Below are 12,850 nucleotides of genomic sequence, written 5' to 3' on the forward strand. Positions count from 1 at the left end.
AAAGGTCAGAGAGACAGAATCAAAGTTTTTAAGGGTTAACGAGGCGGATGGAAAAAATGTCTCTGGGAACGTAAATGACAATGAAATTGTTGTCATCTGTTGTGTTTTTCCGCAAGAAGAGTTGAAAAATAAACGATTTGCCGCGGCGAGATCCGAATTTTCGGAAAGAACACAAAGAAGCGCGTCCGTTTGAAATATATTTAATAATAGTTACCCTAGTCGACATGGAAAAACTGAAATCTGACAGTGACGACCAAAAAAAGGCGTTTCGAGGGGCGACGAGGACGGTGAAAACGGAACATAGACGTCGTTCGACCAGATGAAAACAATCGTGTCGAGAAGCAAAACTATGCAACGATTCCGCTGCGCAGTTTGTACTCTTTGTCTCAAGTCTGGTCGTCACGGCAACCCTCCACCGGAAGTGTCACAACTTAGCATACGCGGTCAGTCAAAGTTCTCGGTGAGGAGCAAGCGGCAGCACCACAACGACGACAATCAACACAGTCAACATGCTCGCGTGGGATTTGGGGACGAGAGGGGGGAGCTAGCTACGCGGTAGTGGTTTTTCTTCTTCTTCTTCTTCAGGTTGTGGTTCTACGCCTCCAGCTCGAAGCCCATGCCCACCTTGTGACCTCCGGCGTTGAAGTTCTTTCCGTCAATGAGCGCCGACAGCGTGACCTTGACGCCTGCCGGGGACAAATGCGTTAGCCACGAGCTAAGCTACGCTCACTCGCATCGGCGGTGAGTGCACTACTTCAGCTGTTCTAGTAGGCTTTTTTTTTTTTTTTTTTTGGGGGGGGGGGTTGTTTTTATACATCACAAGCCATTTGCAGAGGGGTGTGTAGACTTTTTCTACCACGCTCTACGTACTCTACAGACGGACGGATATTTTTTAAGGACAGATAAAGTTGATCAGAGGCCAATGATCGATGTTTGGCGACAACATTCAACTATAAGAACAAGAGTAATAATTCATTTAATTTAAAGACGCTTTTCAAGGTACAAACATAATTGCATAGTACAAAAAATAAATCAAATCAGGCAATAAAATGAAAGAAAATCACATGGGAAATATGAACGTGAAGAGGCTGAAAAAGTGAAGCAGTTTATGTCATCGGTGTCAGCATTTTGAACACTTTGATTTTCAAGGCTTTAAGAAGCGTTTTTCAGCGTGTTCATTTTTGTTTGTTTTCATCTTACACATTAGAAATTTGAACAAAAAGTGTTGTGAGCGAGCAGACAATTATGTGAAAGCGTCAACAAATCAAACTTTTCAATCTAACCTGCACTTGTCTTGGTTTTAAGTCGAAGTCAAAACAAAAACGTGACAAGTTTTAGAAAGTTAAGTGAAACTTTTCAGGCCACGCGAAGGCATTTTTTTTTTTCTGCACGTGTCATAACACGAGTCATAATGCCCTGATTAGTCCCGCATCTACGGAATAAGAATTCAATAGATGGCCTTCAGCGCCGTAAGTAACGTTCCTCACCTGGTCGGAGGCTCTGCGTGTATCCGACGCCGATGAGACTCGCGTTGTTGACTTTGGCCTGCGTGACGAGGTCAGAAAAAGGCGCTTAGAACGGCGCCGACGCCCGCCCGCCCGCCCTCACAAGTGCCAACTTACGGACACGGACGTCTCGGCGTCCACTTTGTACTTGGCGGCGATGCCGAAGCGAGTGTTGTTGCTGCCGGCGGTCCAGGCCAAGGTGACGGCCGTCTCCAGCGCCTCGTTGACTTTCTGGTAAATTGAGCCGCCGAACTCTGTGCCGTCGTTGCTGAGAGGCAAAAAAAGACGACCAATGAGGGGCCGCTGTCGTCATGTGATCTGTGCTTTTCTTTTCTCTTTGAAAGTGACGCTCGTCAGCTGCTAAAGCGCTTCGGTCGCTGATTGTTTGAACTGTCAAATCTGTATTTCTGGCACGAGTGCAAAGTTCAATCAAAAGCGAGTTTGGAATGAAAACATTTCTCGCTTCTTGTCATCTCAAATTGTGACGTCACGCGACGCCATCTCGGGTTCACGAAGAGTCGGCACGGGGCCGCGACGCCGCGGCGGCCTTGCCGCACGGTAGTTCGATTCCCTTTACGACCAACGGCCTCGGAATATTGAGAAATTTGACGGGTGACGACTTGCGGCCTTTGTTTTCCAAACGGGCGGACTCACACGTTGGTGTGCAGCTGGAAGTCGCCGGCCTTGTACCCCAGGGCGAAGTTGTTCTGAGCCAGTTTGGACTTAGCCGTGTCGAAGGCCATCTGGTATCCGGCCAGCCAGCCCTCGTAGCCCAGCACGGCGGCGGCGTGGACGACGGGCCCCTCGAAGTCCACGTCGCAGCCCAGGTTGACGTAGTCGCGCTTGTAGCCCGTCTTCAGCTTGCCGCTCTTCTTGCTGCGAAGGCCCACACGGCCGCTTTTCAGAACCGCGCCCCCGCGGGGAACGAGACCCGAGTCGACGCGCTCTCACCCCGTGTTCGGAACAAAGGACGTGTCCAAGGCCACCTTCGAGCCTTGAGTCAGCTGCGGGCAAACACAAGAGCGGCAAAGTTTTTAAATGGCTGGGCGGGCGGGCAGGCCTTGGCGACACCGACACCGACACCGACCTGGTCCTCCAACGCCACCTCGGTGGCCAGCGTGTTGTCCGTGTTCCACTTCTGGTTGACGCTCAGGCCCAACTCCTTCATCTTGTATTTGGTCTCGAGGCTGCCCGACGCTTTGCCCGAGTCGGTGTTGCTGGAGCCGGACGTGTTGAACTCCTGAAGGCCCACGCGCACAAAATTCCCCTCAGCGAGATGTGGCGCAATCGCGCTTTTCGCCTTATCTGCCGCCGCGATAACAAACTAAATATTCCAGACACGGACGAGTGTGGAAAAACAGGCAAAAATGGATTTCCTCAGGGTGGCTGCGGACGACGACGACGACGTCGACCCGCTCAATTGCAGAAGAGCATTTATGAAGGCTACGGTGGTCATCGGGGGAGGGGTCGATTTCATTTCGTGCAAAAATTCTTGCATCCCTGAAAAGTACTTTATGACACGTTTTCACAACTAACATGAGCAAAGTGTCGCAAAAACGATTTTAAAGCTTCCAATTTCTAAGTCAATGTAATATTTTTGCAAATAAGGCAATAACACGCCAGAATACACGATAACATGTTTGTATATTGGATCTTTTTTTTTTTTTTTTCCCTTTCTTTGTTTCCTTCTTAACCCTCTCTGGACCGAATACAATTTTGCAGAGAGAGAAAAATCTGAAAAATCTTCGATTATATTTAACCTGTTGCAAAATTTGCAACCCCTGCCCGCAAAGGATTAATTCATTCCTATTCATGCAATAAATGCATATTGATGATTTATGGGGGAAGAGTCTCATAAATTGTGGGCCACAATGTGAGGAAATACACACAAAAAAAGGAAAGAATGCGCACTCGGATGAAGCTGAGAGATGATTAAAGAAGGGCAAAAAAAAAGATGATGGTGGCGGCGATGGCGGTCTCACGGCCGTCTTACCATCTGCGCCACACCGCCGTGATGGTCGAAGAGGGGGCGGGGTCAAAGGGTATATAGGGAGGGACAGAGAGCAGATAGACCCTCAGACACTCGTTATGTGGTGTCAGTGGGCGGAGTCGCTCGTTAGGAGCCATCTGAAGGGAAAACAAAAGAAGAAGAAGAAGTCTCACCACGCCGCTTTGAGATTTGGTCTTCAGGTCCAGCTTCACCAGTCCGAAGCCTGGAAGGAGGGATGAACACACAAAAAAAAAAAAAAAAAATCAGAACAGGGTTAGCTCTTAGCAAGTCTTATTTTTTTTTTTCCCAGCCGGGCGCCACTGAGACGACTCACTCGAGCGCTTACCGAGTACAAGTGCACGACTTCCGTACACTAAATTGCAATTCAAGTTCACTCTTTTCGTTGGCACAGCGCTGATAGCTGGTGTTCCTTCCCGCAAATAGCTGCTCGGTACAAGTGGTTCCCAAAGTCCGGAAACCACCCCCCCCCCCCCCAACCCAACCCAACCAATAATGTAGCACTGGACACGCCTACAGTATTGCCATTCCGGTACAAAGAAATACACAATTTTAGCTTTTCATTTTTGCACAATCAATCAAAACGTGGTCCAACACGGGAAAGGGCAATCCTCACATCACGATTAGCTAGTTTTTTCGTCTTCGCGTCGCGGAGCCCCTGGAAAGACGTTTTTCACCCACCGACTTAGTAATAGTTGCATTCTGTCGATTTAGTCAGGAGCAAAAATGCGGTTAGTCGGGTGCGACGACGTTACGTGGTCGCCACGAGTTAGTCGGAACACGGCGTCATCTTAGCACGCTTAGTAGATGGTTGGGAGTGAGGCTGTGTCACGTTGGCGTAGGATGGAGAACGTTCAAGTGGTTATCACGTAATTAGGAGCAAAGTCACATCATCGAGTTCGTCCAAAGTAGCAATGAGTCCAGTCGGTTCCGCACTTGAGATGGTGCGACCTGCGACCATTGACAAGGACAAAAGTGGAGCCGAAGGCCGCCTTGCCTCACCGTAGCCTTTGCTGAAGATGTCCTTGGCAGCTTTGCCCAGGTCTGCGTAGGAAGGGGGCACAGCCATCGTGCGTGCTGCAACACAAAAGCGCAAAACTTTGTGATATTTGGTCCGTTCGTGTGGGGGTGCACGTTGAACGATCGGGGACAAAGGACACAAAGGGACAAAAGCTGTGCGGGCGGGCTGACACGAACCAAGCCGGCCCGCCGACGGGCCCACATCACTTCATCCGATCAGATGGCGTCCGGTCGGCCGCAATGTGAAGCCGGGGGGGGGGGGGGGGGGGCGTCTAACCCCCGGGATTAAACGACGCACGCGAGCCTCGTTACATCGTTACATAATGGCTGCCGTTAGCCAAATCCCTTGAGGCGCTAACCGTGCGGGAAACGCCGGCCGCGAACCTTCTCGAAGCGTGGGTGGGCCCCGCGACGGTAAGACGCGAAAGGGTCGGCGCGGACGCCGCTCACCGAGCCGTTTGGGCGACAGCCGAAGAAGTCCTGGCGGCGTGAGGCGCGAGGATGCTGCGAGGGCGGACCGCTGCCTTGCTCCAACCCCGTCGCAGGGCACCGTGAAGGAGACGCGCTGCGCATGCGCCGTGGCGGTGCCTCGGTCCCGCGAAGAGTGACAAGGAAGGCCGAGAGGAAGCGGCCTCCACTTCCGGAATTGCGTCCCCGGAAGCCACTGGTGAAGGCGAGAGAGAAATCCGCTCGCACCCAAAAATGACATCCGCGACGCTGCGCGTGCGTTCATCTGCACGCGACAAAAAAAAAAAAAAATAAAAGACAAAGACAAAGAGTCACCGCAAGAGAAACCAGCGCAATATTTGCTAGCGCTAGCGTGATAGCCCGTCTTGCTTTATCGATGTGTGCGCAACATGTTGACAGATGTTATTAACACGCCGTTACATGGCTGCACCAGTGAGTCCAAACAAAGTTCGACACACAAACTAGTACAGCGTTGACACATACACTGTACTAAACTAAACTAAATTCGGGCTTTATGGGTCAAATGTACTTTTGTCCGCGTGTAGGACGGAAAAGGCAAAGCGTTGTTGTTGTTTTCGTGTCCCTGAGCAGGTCCCCCTTAAATGGCGGGGGCGTGGCGTGGTGCGGCTCCGCCCACTCAGGAAAGTCGACCTCAACGTTGGTTCACCAGCGAAGCGCCGCGGCCGGAAAACTTTCGCCTGTCAAAAGTCCACAAGAGGAAGGCGGAGAGCGGGGGAGAGCGGGGGAGCGCAGAGCCAGCAGAGCCCGCAGAGCCAGCAGAGCCCGCAGAGCCAGCAGAGCCCGCAGAGGCCGCAGCCAGGAGGCCAGAGCGCGGTCCCAAGTCCAACGGTCACGGGGCGCGGCGCACTTTGACCCGCGCCCGATGCGACAAAGTTGCGGCAGCGCGTCAGGCTTCTTCATCCCGCAGCGCCAAAGTGAGGCCGCCGGACGACGACCAGCGCGCTCATGTCGGGACAGGCCAGCTTCGCCGAGCCCTTCCGCGGCGGGACGCGCCGCCTGGCCGCCGCCGCCGCGGGCAAAGCCAAGCTGACCCACCCGGGCAAGGCCATCCTGGCAGGTAAAAATCGAGCGACTTCCAAAAGTTCTGGAATCGTGGCCGACACGAGCTAAAACAAAACGAAACAAAACAGAAGGCACTACACAACCTGTTGCCAAAGATTGGACGGCTTGACTGCTCCAATTTGTCTCCCTGGGTGGCGACCAGTTCAGGGTGTGCCCGGCCTCTCGCCTAAGGAGAAGCGCAACGGAAAATGCTAACTAACACTATCAACTAAAACGTCGTTAAGATGTACTCTTCCCGCCCTAGTATCGTAAAAAAATAATTATTCATAGCACAAAATATTCTTAAAAATACTTCACTCGAGCGGCACCATATCTGAAGCTCGCTCGAACCACCTCAAATTTTGGTCCGTGACATTAAAAAAAAAAAAAAAATCACACCGTGACAGCTTGCAACTCTTAGAGTGAGCGTGGCTCTCTTAAACCCAAAAAAAAACAAAAAATGCTCAACTTTAATGTGGCATTTTTGAAAGTCAATATTTGATCACTTTTTGGAATCATCTGTGTGGCCACAGGTCCAAATACAGTGGTACCTCTGCTTACAAAATTAATCCGTTCCGGACGTCCTTTCGTAAAGTGATTATTTTTTTTTCTTGTAAGTAGAAGCCCATTTTACATGTCAATAGCCCTTTTTTTCTGTCATATTCTGAATTTCCTTCATAACTACAGACAATATTTTTCTGAGGAGGCGTTTCATAACCTGAATTTTTCCTGACTAAAGCAGAGTTGGCTGTTGATGTTCGCCTCACCATCTTTTAAAATGTCGATCCACCTTTTTATATACGTACATATATATATATATATATATATATATATATATAGTATATTTTTGATCTGTAGCCATCGTTAGCGCGCTAACTGCAAGCCGGAGTTACGAATGCTCAGCACAGCTAACTCACAACTGAGCAGCTGGACAACATGATGTCACTTTGTACTTGAACTGTAGAACGCTAGAAAGCAGATGCCCCCGCCTTGTGATGTCACAAATTAGCAACATTCAAACCTTTCTAAAGACGCTTAAACTATATCCCCACAATCCAGGATTATATTATTATTATTATATATGAAGTCTTTGCGTCTGTTTTCAGCATTTCACTCATATTGAATGTTCTGCTCTGGGCCTCTTGAAACGAAGGGCGTCGTCCCTCTTTGGAACGTGCTTCCTATTTTACAGTTTACCTTTGAAACTTTCAACAATCTTACTACAGTCGGTTCAATGATTAATATGATGTTGCTCCAACACGTGCACAAACAAAAAGTCCAAAAGCACGTGCGGACTCGATGACCTTTGCACTGTGTGCTGAGAGGCCCCCCCCGACCCCCCAGCGCAACGCGATGACAAAGCGCAATACGCCGATAGCACAGCGGGCCTCAGTTTGTGTAGCGGCAGGCGTGCTGAATGGAATCCGAGCGGGTGCAGTGGCCTCAAAACGACTTTGTCACCCCAAAACGGCGCTTTTTAAACCAAAACGGGAGACTTGTCGAGTCGTGAGACGTAATTCACGTTGCCGAGTCCGACTGGCTTTCGCTTTTTAAACCAAAACGGGAGACTTGTCGAGTCGTGAGACGTAATTCACGTTGCCGAGTCCGACTGGCTTTCCGGGGGTTGCGTTTACAAAAGCTGTCAAAGACCCCCCTGCAAAATGACAAAATGGCCACTGTGAACCATGACGGCAGACATTGAGTGGTTTTTTTTTTTTTTTTCCAGGTATGGATTTTTATAGAAGTAAATATGTGCCACCAGGATTTGAATTTGAAATGTAGTGATCACGTTTTCAGTTTATGTATTTCAGCCGCTTTCTTAGTATGTGACGTCACGTGACTAAGAAAGCGGAACTGCGATTGGCTAAGTCTTCGGTTCTGACCTGAAGTCACCCTGCCTGGTGGCACAGACGGTGAATTTCGGACAGCGAATTGTACACAGTCGAATTGTTAACATTGAAAAGTTACACTGAAATACAACTATTGAAAATGAGCTCACTGGACATTTCAAATTCAAATCCTGGTGGCACATATTTACTTCCGTGCGTTTTCGGGGCTCGACTTCCAACTACCAAATGTCACTTTGCTGAGTCAAACTGGCTTCACGGGCTAGCTAAACAAAAGAAAAATTGTGGGACGCCCTTCAAAATGGCCGCTGCGAGCCAAAATGGCAGATTGTGTACAGTTGAGCAAAAGTGGGAGCACGTGTGGGGAAAGGAATAGTAAGACATTGTTGTTCCACTAGTGCGCTACAAACAAGGAGCGTACTAGTACACTGACATTGAACCGCATTTCATGGATCTCGAATAAACGGCTTTGGTAGATCACGTACGTCGAAGTGGTTTGAGTATTTTCAATATCCAGCTCAAAGTTGCACTAGTAGGCCCCGCATGGACACACTTTGACCTTCACGCGGGAACGGATGGAGTCAGGGCGGGGCTTGCGCCCAGGCCACCGCCACGCTGCCGTCGTCCGAGCCAATCGCGCGCAGGCGACCTGCTTCGTAGGTCGGCGGCCGCACGCGTAAGGTAACGTGGACCCCGACCAGAGTTCAGATGTCCCCCAATGCGTTCGTTGCCACGTCTTTTTCCGCCTTAACCGTCGACGTTTCTCCACCGTTTGAAAAAATGTTCATCCAGCTCATTGGTGACTTCAGTGGAATTGTTCACCGTGGAACCAAAATGTCCACGTCGGAAAAAATGAAATGGGCCATTTCGAAATATTTGCATAATTTTGACCGATTTGAAGCCATTGCGACTTTTCCATCCTTCATTGGAGTCAATATTCCTTCGGCGATTTGCGCACACTTTTTTTGCTCGATCCCACACGCACGGCGGGAAGGCTGGCTCGGATGGTGTCGGGCTTTGTGGCAGATGTGCGGCGAAACGTGCGTTTTATTGTCGAAGGAAGGCCCGAGCGTGTTTTTCAAGCGCCCGCCGCGCTTTTCGCTTTGCGTCGGCTGGCAGGCGGCATCGCGGGCGGCATCGAGATCTGCGTCACCTTCCCCACCGAGTACGTCAAGACTCAACTGCAGCTGGACGAGAAGGCCAACCCGCCCAAGTACAGAGGCATCGGTCAGCAGCGCCTCGCTCGCCGTACGCGCCCCCGCCTGCCCCCCGAGGACGCCTCGTCTCACGCGTTTCCTGTGTGTCAGGTGACTGCGTCAAGCAGACTGTCAGCGGCCACGGCGTCAGGGGTCTGTATCGGGGTCTCAGCTCGCTGCTCTACGGCTCCATCCCCAAAGCCGCCGTCAGGTACCCGGCGGGGCCGCCTTCTGTGTTCATGTATAAAAGTGTACACCAATGACAATATGTTCATAATAACAAGCTACAAGAATTGGATGAAGCTATACGTGCTAGCGTGTGCAGTGGACCCCCCCCCCCCTTCCCCAAGCCCCCAAAAATTGCAAATGTTGCCACCGGAGTTGATGTGAAAGTCGGTTTGACGGCGGGATGATTTTGAGGATCTGCCCGCAGGTTCGGCGTCTTTGAGCTCCTCAGCAACCGGATGCGCGACCAGAACGGCAAGCTGGACAGCAAGCGCGGCTTCCTGTGCGGCCTCGGAGCCGGCGTGGCCGAGGCCGTGGCCGTCGTCTGCCCCATGGAGACGGTCAAGGTCAGAGTTCGCCCCCCTCGCCCCACAACTCCGCTGTCCTCCCGCTCACGGCCGGCTGACCTTTTGCAGGTCAAATTCATCCACGATCAGACCTCGGCCAACCCCAAGTACAAGGGCTTCTTTCACGGGGTGCGCGAGATCATCAGAACTCAAGGTACGAGGACGCCTGGCCAATCGAGCCGTCCGAAAATGACATTGCAAAAATCGAAGGGGAAAAAAAAAAAAAATGCACAATTGCAGAAATGGATCATTTTCCGATTGATGAAAATGCAGAAATGGAACAAAACACAAATCATATTAAAATCCAAGACAGATAATATTTTAAAGCTGCAACCAGCAAACTGCAGAAATATAGACATAAAAACTGCTGTACAGAAATGACTAAAAAAAAATGATTCAAAATGCAGAGTGACTTAAAGGCAACACTAAAAAAAAAAAAAAATACTGAAATCGATACCAAGGTCATGATTACAAATGCCAAATTCATGTATAAAATACAAATGATCAAACATTCACAAATGAAAAAAAAAATACATAAATGACAAAGTACAAAAATTCAGGAATACTGTACTAAAAGTAAAGAAATGATTGTAAAATTGTGCAAACTAAAAATCCATAAATGTATAAAAATACTTCCCTGTAAACGAACAATTATTCAAAACTAACTTTAATAAATGGGAATAAAATATGGCTGAAATAAAAAAAGAAAACCAAAAAAAGATGATGCGCACCAATAATGTGCAATGCCACAAAAATCCAAACAGTCGTGAAAAATGTCTCAACTGAGGGCCAATCGAAGCTCTATTGCAGTATTGAAGTTGCGACTGCCACTCTTGTCCGCAGGCCTGAGAGGAACCTACCAAGGGTTGACGGCCACCGTGCTCAAGCAAGGCTCCAACCAGGCCATCCGCTTCTACGTCATGACCTCGCTCAGGAACTGGTATAAAGGTACAAAGCCTGCCTCACAGTTCCGAGGGGTTCGAATCCCGGCGCCGCCTGTGTGGAGTTTGCATCTTCTCCCCCTGCCTGCCTGCCTGCCTGCGTGGTGGCTTTCCTCCGGGCACATCCTCAAAACATGCGCTCGTTGAAGACTCTAAATTGATCCTTGGGTACGATTGTGAGTGCGTCCGGTTATTTGTTTTGGCGACCAGTTCGGGGTGTACCCGCCTCCTGCCCAGCGACAGCCGGGATAGGCTCCAGCACTCCCGCAACCCTCGCGAGGATAACCGACTCTTTCCTTATTTTTGTGCTGTTCCAGGCGACGACCCAAACAAATCCATTAACCCCTTGATAACGGGAATGTTTGGCGCGCTCGCCGGAGCGGCCAGCGTCTTCGGGAACACGCCGCTGGATGTCATCAAAACCCGAATGCAGGTCGGTTTACTCCCCAGACCCCCCCCCGCGCTTTTCTCACTTTTCTCGCAAACGGCCGTCTTTCCGCGGGTGTCAACAGGGTCTGGAAGCGCACAAGTACAAAGGCACCGTGGACTGCGCCATGAAGATCATGAAGCACGAAGGTCCCAGGGCGTAAGTCGGACAATTTGCACGCTCCAGTCGCGCTGCTACCAGCTAACATTTGGAAGTCTGCAACCTCTCTGCACCGATTGGTCAAATGGCTTTTCGTTTTCAGTCCGTTCGAAAACAAATATGAAGTCGCTGCGGGATTGATTCTGTCGTCAAAGGCGGCGAAAGTATTCGCGCTGTGTCCCGTTACTAGTCGAAGTTATTACATCTGTGACGCTACACCGATTTGAAGTAGCCTGACGAGCACTGTGGCATACCTCGGGGTATTATTTTAGGTCCACTTAATTTCCAGACATTGTCGAACGTGTCGCCGCAATTGTTCAGGTTCTACAAAGGTACCGTGCCTCGTCTGGGTCGGGTGTGCTTGGACGTGGCCATCGTCTTCATCATCTACGAGGAGGTGGTGAAGGTCCTCAACATGGTCTGGAAGACGGACTGACAACGGAGCCGCCTGACGGGCCCAAACCGGTTTCTCCCAGTCCCCGCTTCTTCTCCCGTCTACCTCTGAGTTGAGTGAAAAGTGAGAGTCGCCCGGTTGTCGGGAAACGCGCCCGCTGAGTGTGTGGAAATGTGGACGCGAGCCGGGACGGGTTTGAACCCAACTGGCCGCAGCAACAACAACTCCGTTACAACAACTTACAGAAAAGAATTTAACCACCAACAAATCAAACCCTCTTACGGATGCAATTTACATTCCATACTTTCCTGATAAATGAAATGTTATGGAAAACATTCAGCCTTTAAGTGCCTACTCGCTGTCATTTGAGCTTTATGTGAGGTGTGCGATAGATAGTGTCATGTTTTTTTTTTTTTTGCTTTGCTTTTCAAGTATGATTGAAGAGTCCCTTCGTCGCCATTCCACAGAATTTACTTGGGTGCTTTTAAGATGACGTACATGATATGAATCGCCACGCTCATTCTTTGAATGTCAGCGTTTGCGTTTTACTTGCCGAGCTCAGCACCGGCCCGACTTTCATACACGGGCCGGATATCGTTATCACTTGTATGCGTATTCCCACGACGCGGGTTCTCAAACTGTTTGACTTCAAGGAGACAAAGATTTCGTGAACGTAAGAACCAGATCAATCAAAATTAATAATTGAAAGAGCAAATGTAAAGAAGTAGAGGATCATGCAAATGAAAAGTCAGTTGCGGATCAGTCGGTGGAGCGGGTCGTCCGGTCACCGAAGGGTGGCCGGTTGGAATCCCGGCTCCCGGAACAACCTGGTGCAAGGCGCAGAAGCCGGACTTGCTCCTATTGGGCCTGGCTCCAGATGCCCTTTGCTGTTTGAATGTGGCTATGAATGGAAACTACCCTGATTGTGATTCTTACCATAAAAGCGCTTTACACAATAAGAGCAAAGGAAGATATAAATGACTCTGGGATAGTCGGCTGTAAGTGATTTTCTTTTCTTTTCATTTTTGCTTTTCATACTACTTGACTGATTTTTGTGTTTTGTTTCTCTTTTAATGCTTGTATGCTGTATGTGATTTATTTTGTTTATTTTTTGTCTCTTATTGGGATGCCAGTCCCCACTTCTATACAATTATTGCAAACCTTGCGGACCCCAGTTCGAGAATCTGTGTCAAAATAGTTTTCAGTCTTTTTTTTTTTTTTTTTTGAACGCTCACAAATAATAAACTTTGT

At 49.6% G+C, this 12,850-nt stretch overlaps 2 protein-coding genes across 3 annotated transcripts; one reads left to right on the top strand and one right to left on the bottom strand.

Moving 5' to 3' along the window:
• Positions 1-184: 184 nt before the first annotated feature.
• Positions 185-5,197, bottom strand: zgc:56235 (Voltage-dependent anion-selective channel protein 2-like). The gene is made up of 9 exons (XM_061802140.1): positions 4,984-5,197; positions 4,516-4,590; positions 3,669-3,718; positions 2,593-2,745; positions 2,457-2,509; positions 2,160-2,381; positions 1,623-1,773; positions 1,488-1,545; positions 185-686 (listed from the first exon to the last, which is right to left on the bottom strand). The coding sequence occupies exons 2-9, from the start codon at positions 4,580-4,582 to the stop codon at positions 595-597; spliced, it is 846 nt and encodes a 281-aa protein (XP_061658124.1). The 5' UTR covers positions 4,583-4,590; positions 4,984-5,197; the 3' UTR covers positions 185-594.
• On the top strand, positions 604-12,842 carry slc25a1b (slc25a1 solute carrier family 25 member 1b). 2 transcript variants are annotated; one of them, XM_061802142.1, is made up of 10 exons: positions 604-741; positions 5,593-6,079; positions 9,030-9,137; positions 9,218-9,317; positions 9,540-9,678; positions 9,748-9,832; positions 10,522-10,626; positions 10,937-11,052; positions 11,132-11,205; positions 11,527-12,841. In XM_061802142.1, exons 2-10 carry the CDS (start codon positions 5,968-5,970, stop codon positions 11,639-11,641), a joined length of 954 nt encoding a protein of 317 aa, XP_061658126.1. In that variant the 5' UTR covers positions 604-741; positions 5,593-5,967; the 3' UTR covers positions 11,642-12,841. The 2 variants fall into 2 exon arrangements, with proteins under 2 accessions (XP_061658126.1, XP_061658125.1); XM_061802141.1 differs by lacking the exons at positions 604-741; positions 5,593-6,079 and having other exon boundaries at positions 7,789-9,137; positions 11,527-12,842.
• The last annotated feature ends 8 nt before the right edge of the window (positions 12,843-12,850 follow it).

This window comes from Syngnathoides biaculeatus, chromosome 17, assembly GCF_019802595.1.
Source record: "Syngnathoides biaculeatus isolate LvHL_M chromosome 17, ASM1980259v1, whole genome shotgun sequence".
Taxonomy (NCBI): Eukaryota; Metazoa; Chordata; class Actinopteri; order Syngnathiformes; family Syngnathidae; genus Syngnathoides; species Syngnathoides biaculeatus.

Excerpts from the sequence above, each read along its gene's own strand:
- slc25a1b (XM_061802141.1), top strand. The coding sequence starts at position 8,915 with ATGGTGTCGGGCTTTGTGGCAGATGTGCGGCGAAACGTGCGTTTTATT. Across the intron at positions 9,138-9,217 it reads GCCCAAGTACAGAGGCATCG|GTGACTGCGTCAAGCAGACT; the intron begins GTCAGCAGCGCC and ends CCTGTGTGTCAG. Across the intron at positions 9,833-10,521 it reads CGAGATCATCAGAACTCAAG|GCCTGAGAGGAACCTACCAA; the intron begins GTACGAGGACGC and ends TCTTGTCCGCAG.
- zgc:56235 (XM_061802140.1), bottom strand. The coding sequence starts at position 4,582 with ATGGCTGTGCCCCCTTCCTACGCAGACCTGGGCAAAGCTGCCAAGGAC. Across the intron at positions 3,719-4,515 it reads CATCTTCAGCAAAGGCTACG|GCTTCGGACTGGTGAAGCTG; the intron begins GTGAGGCAAGGC and ends CCCTCCTTCCAG. Across the intron at positions 2,382-2,456 it reads TCCTTTGTTCCGAACACGGG|CAAGAAGAGCGGCAAGCTGA; the intron begins GTGAGAGCGCGT and ends GGGCCTTCGCAG.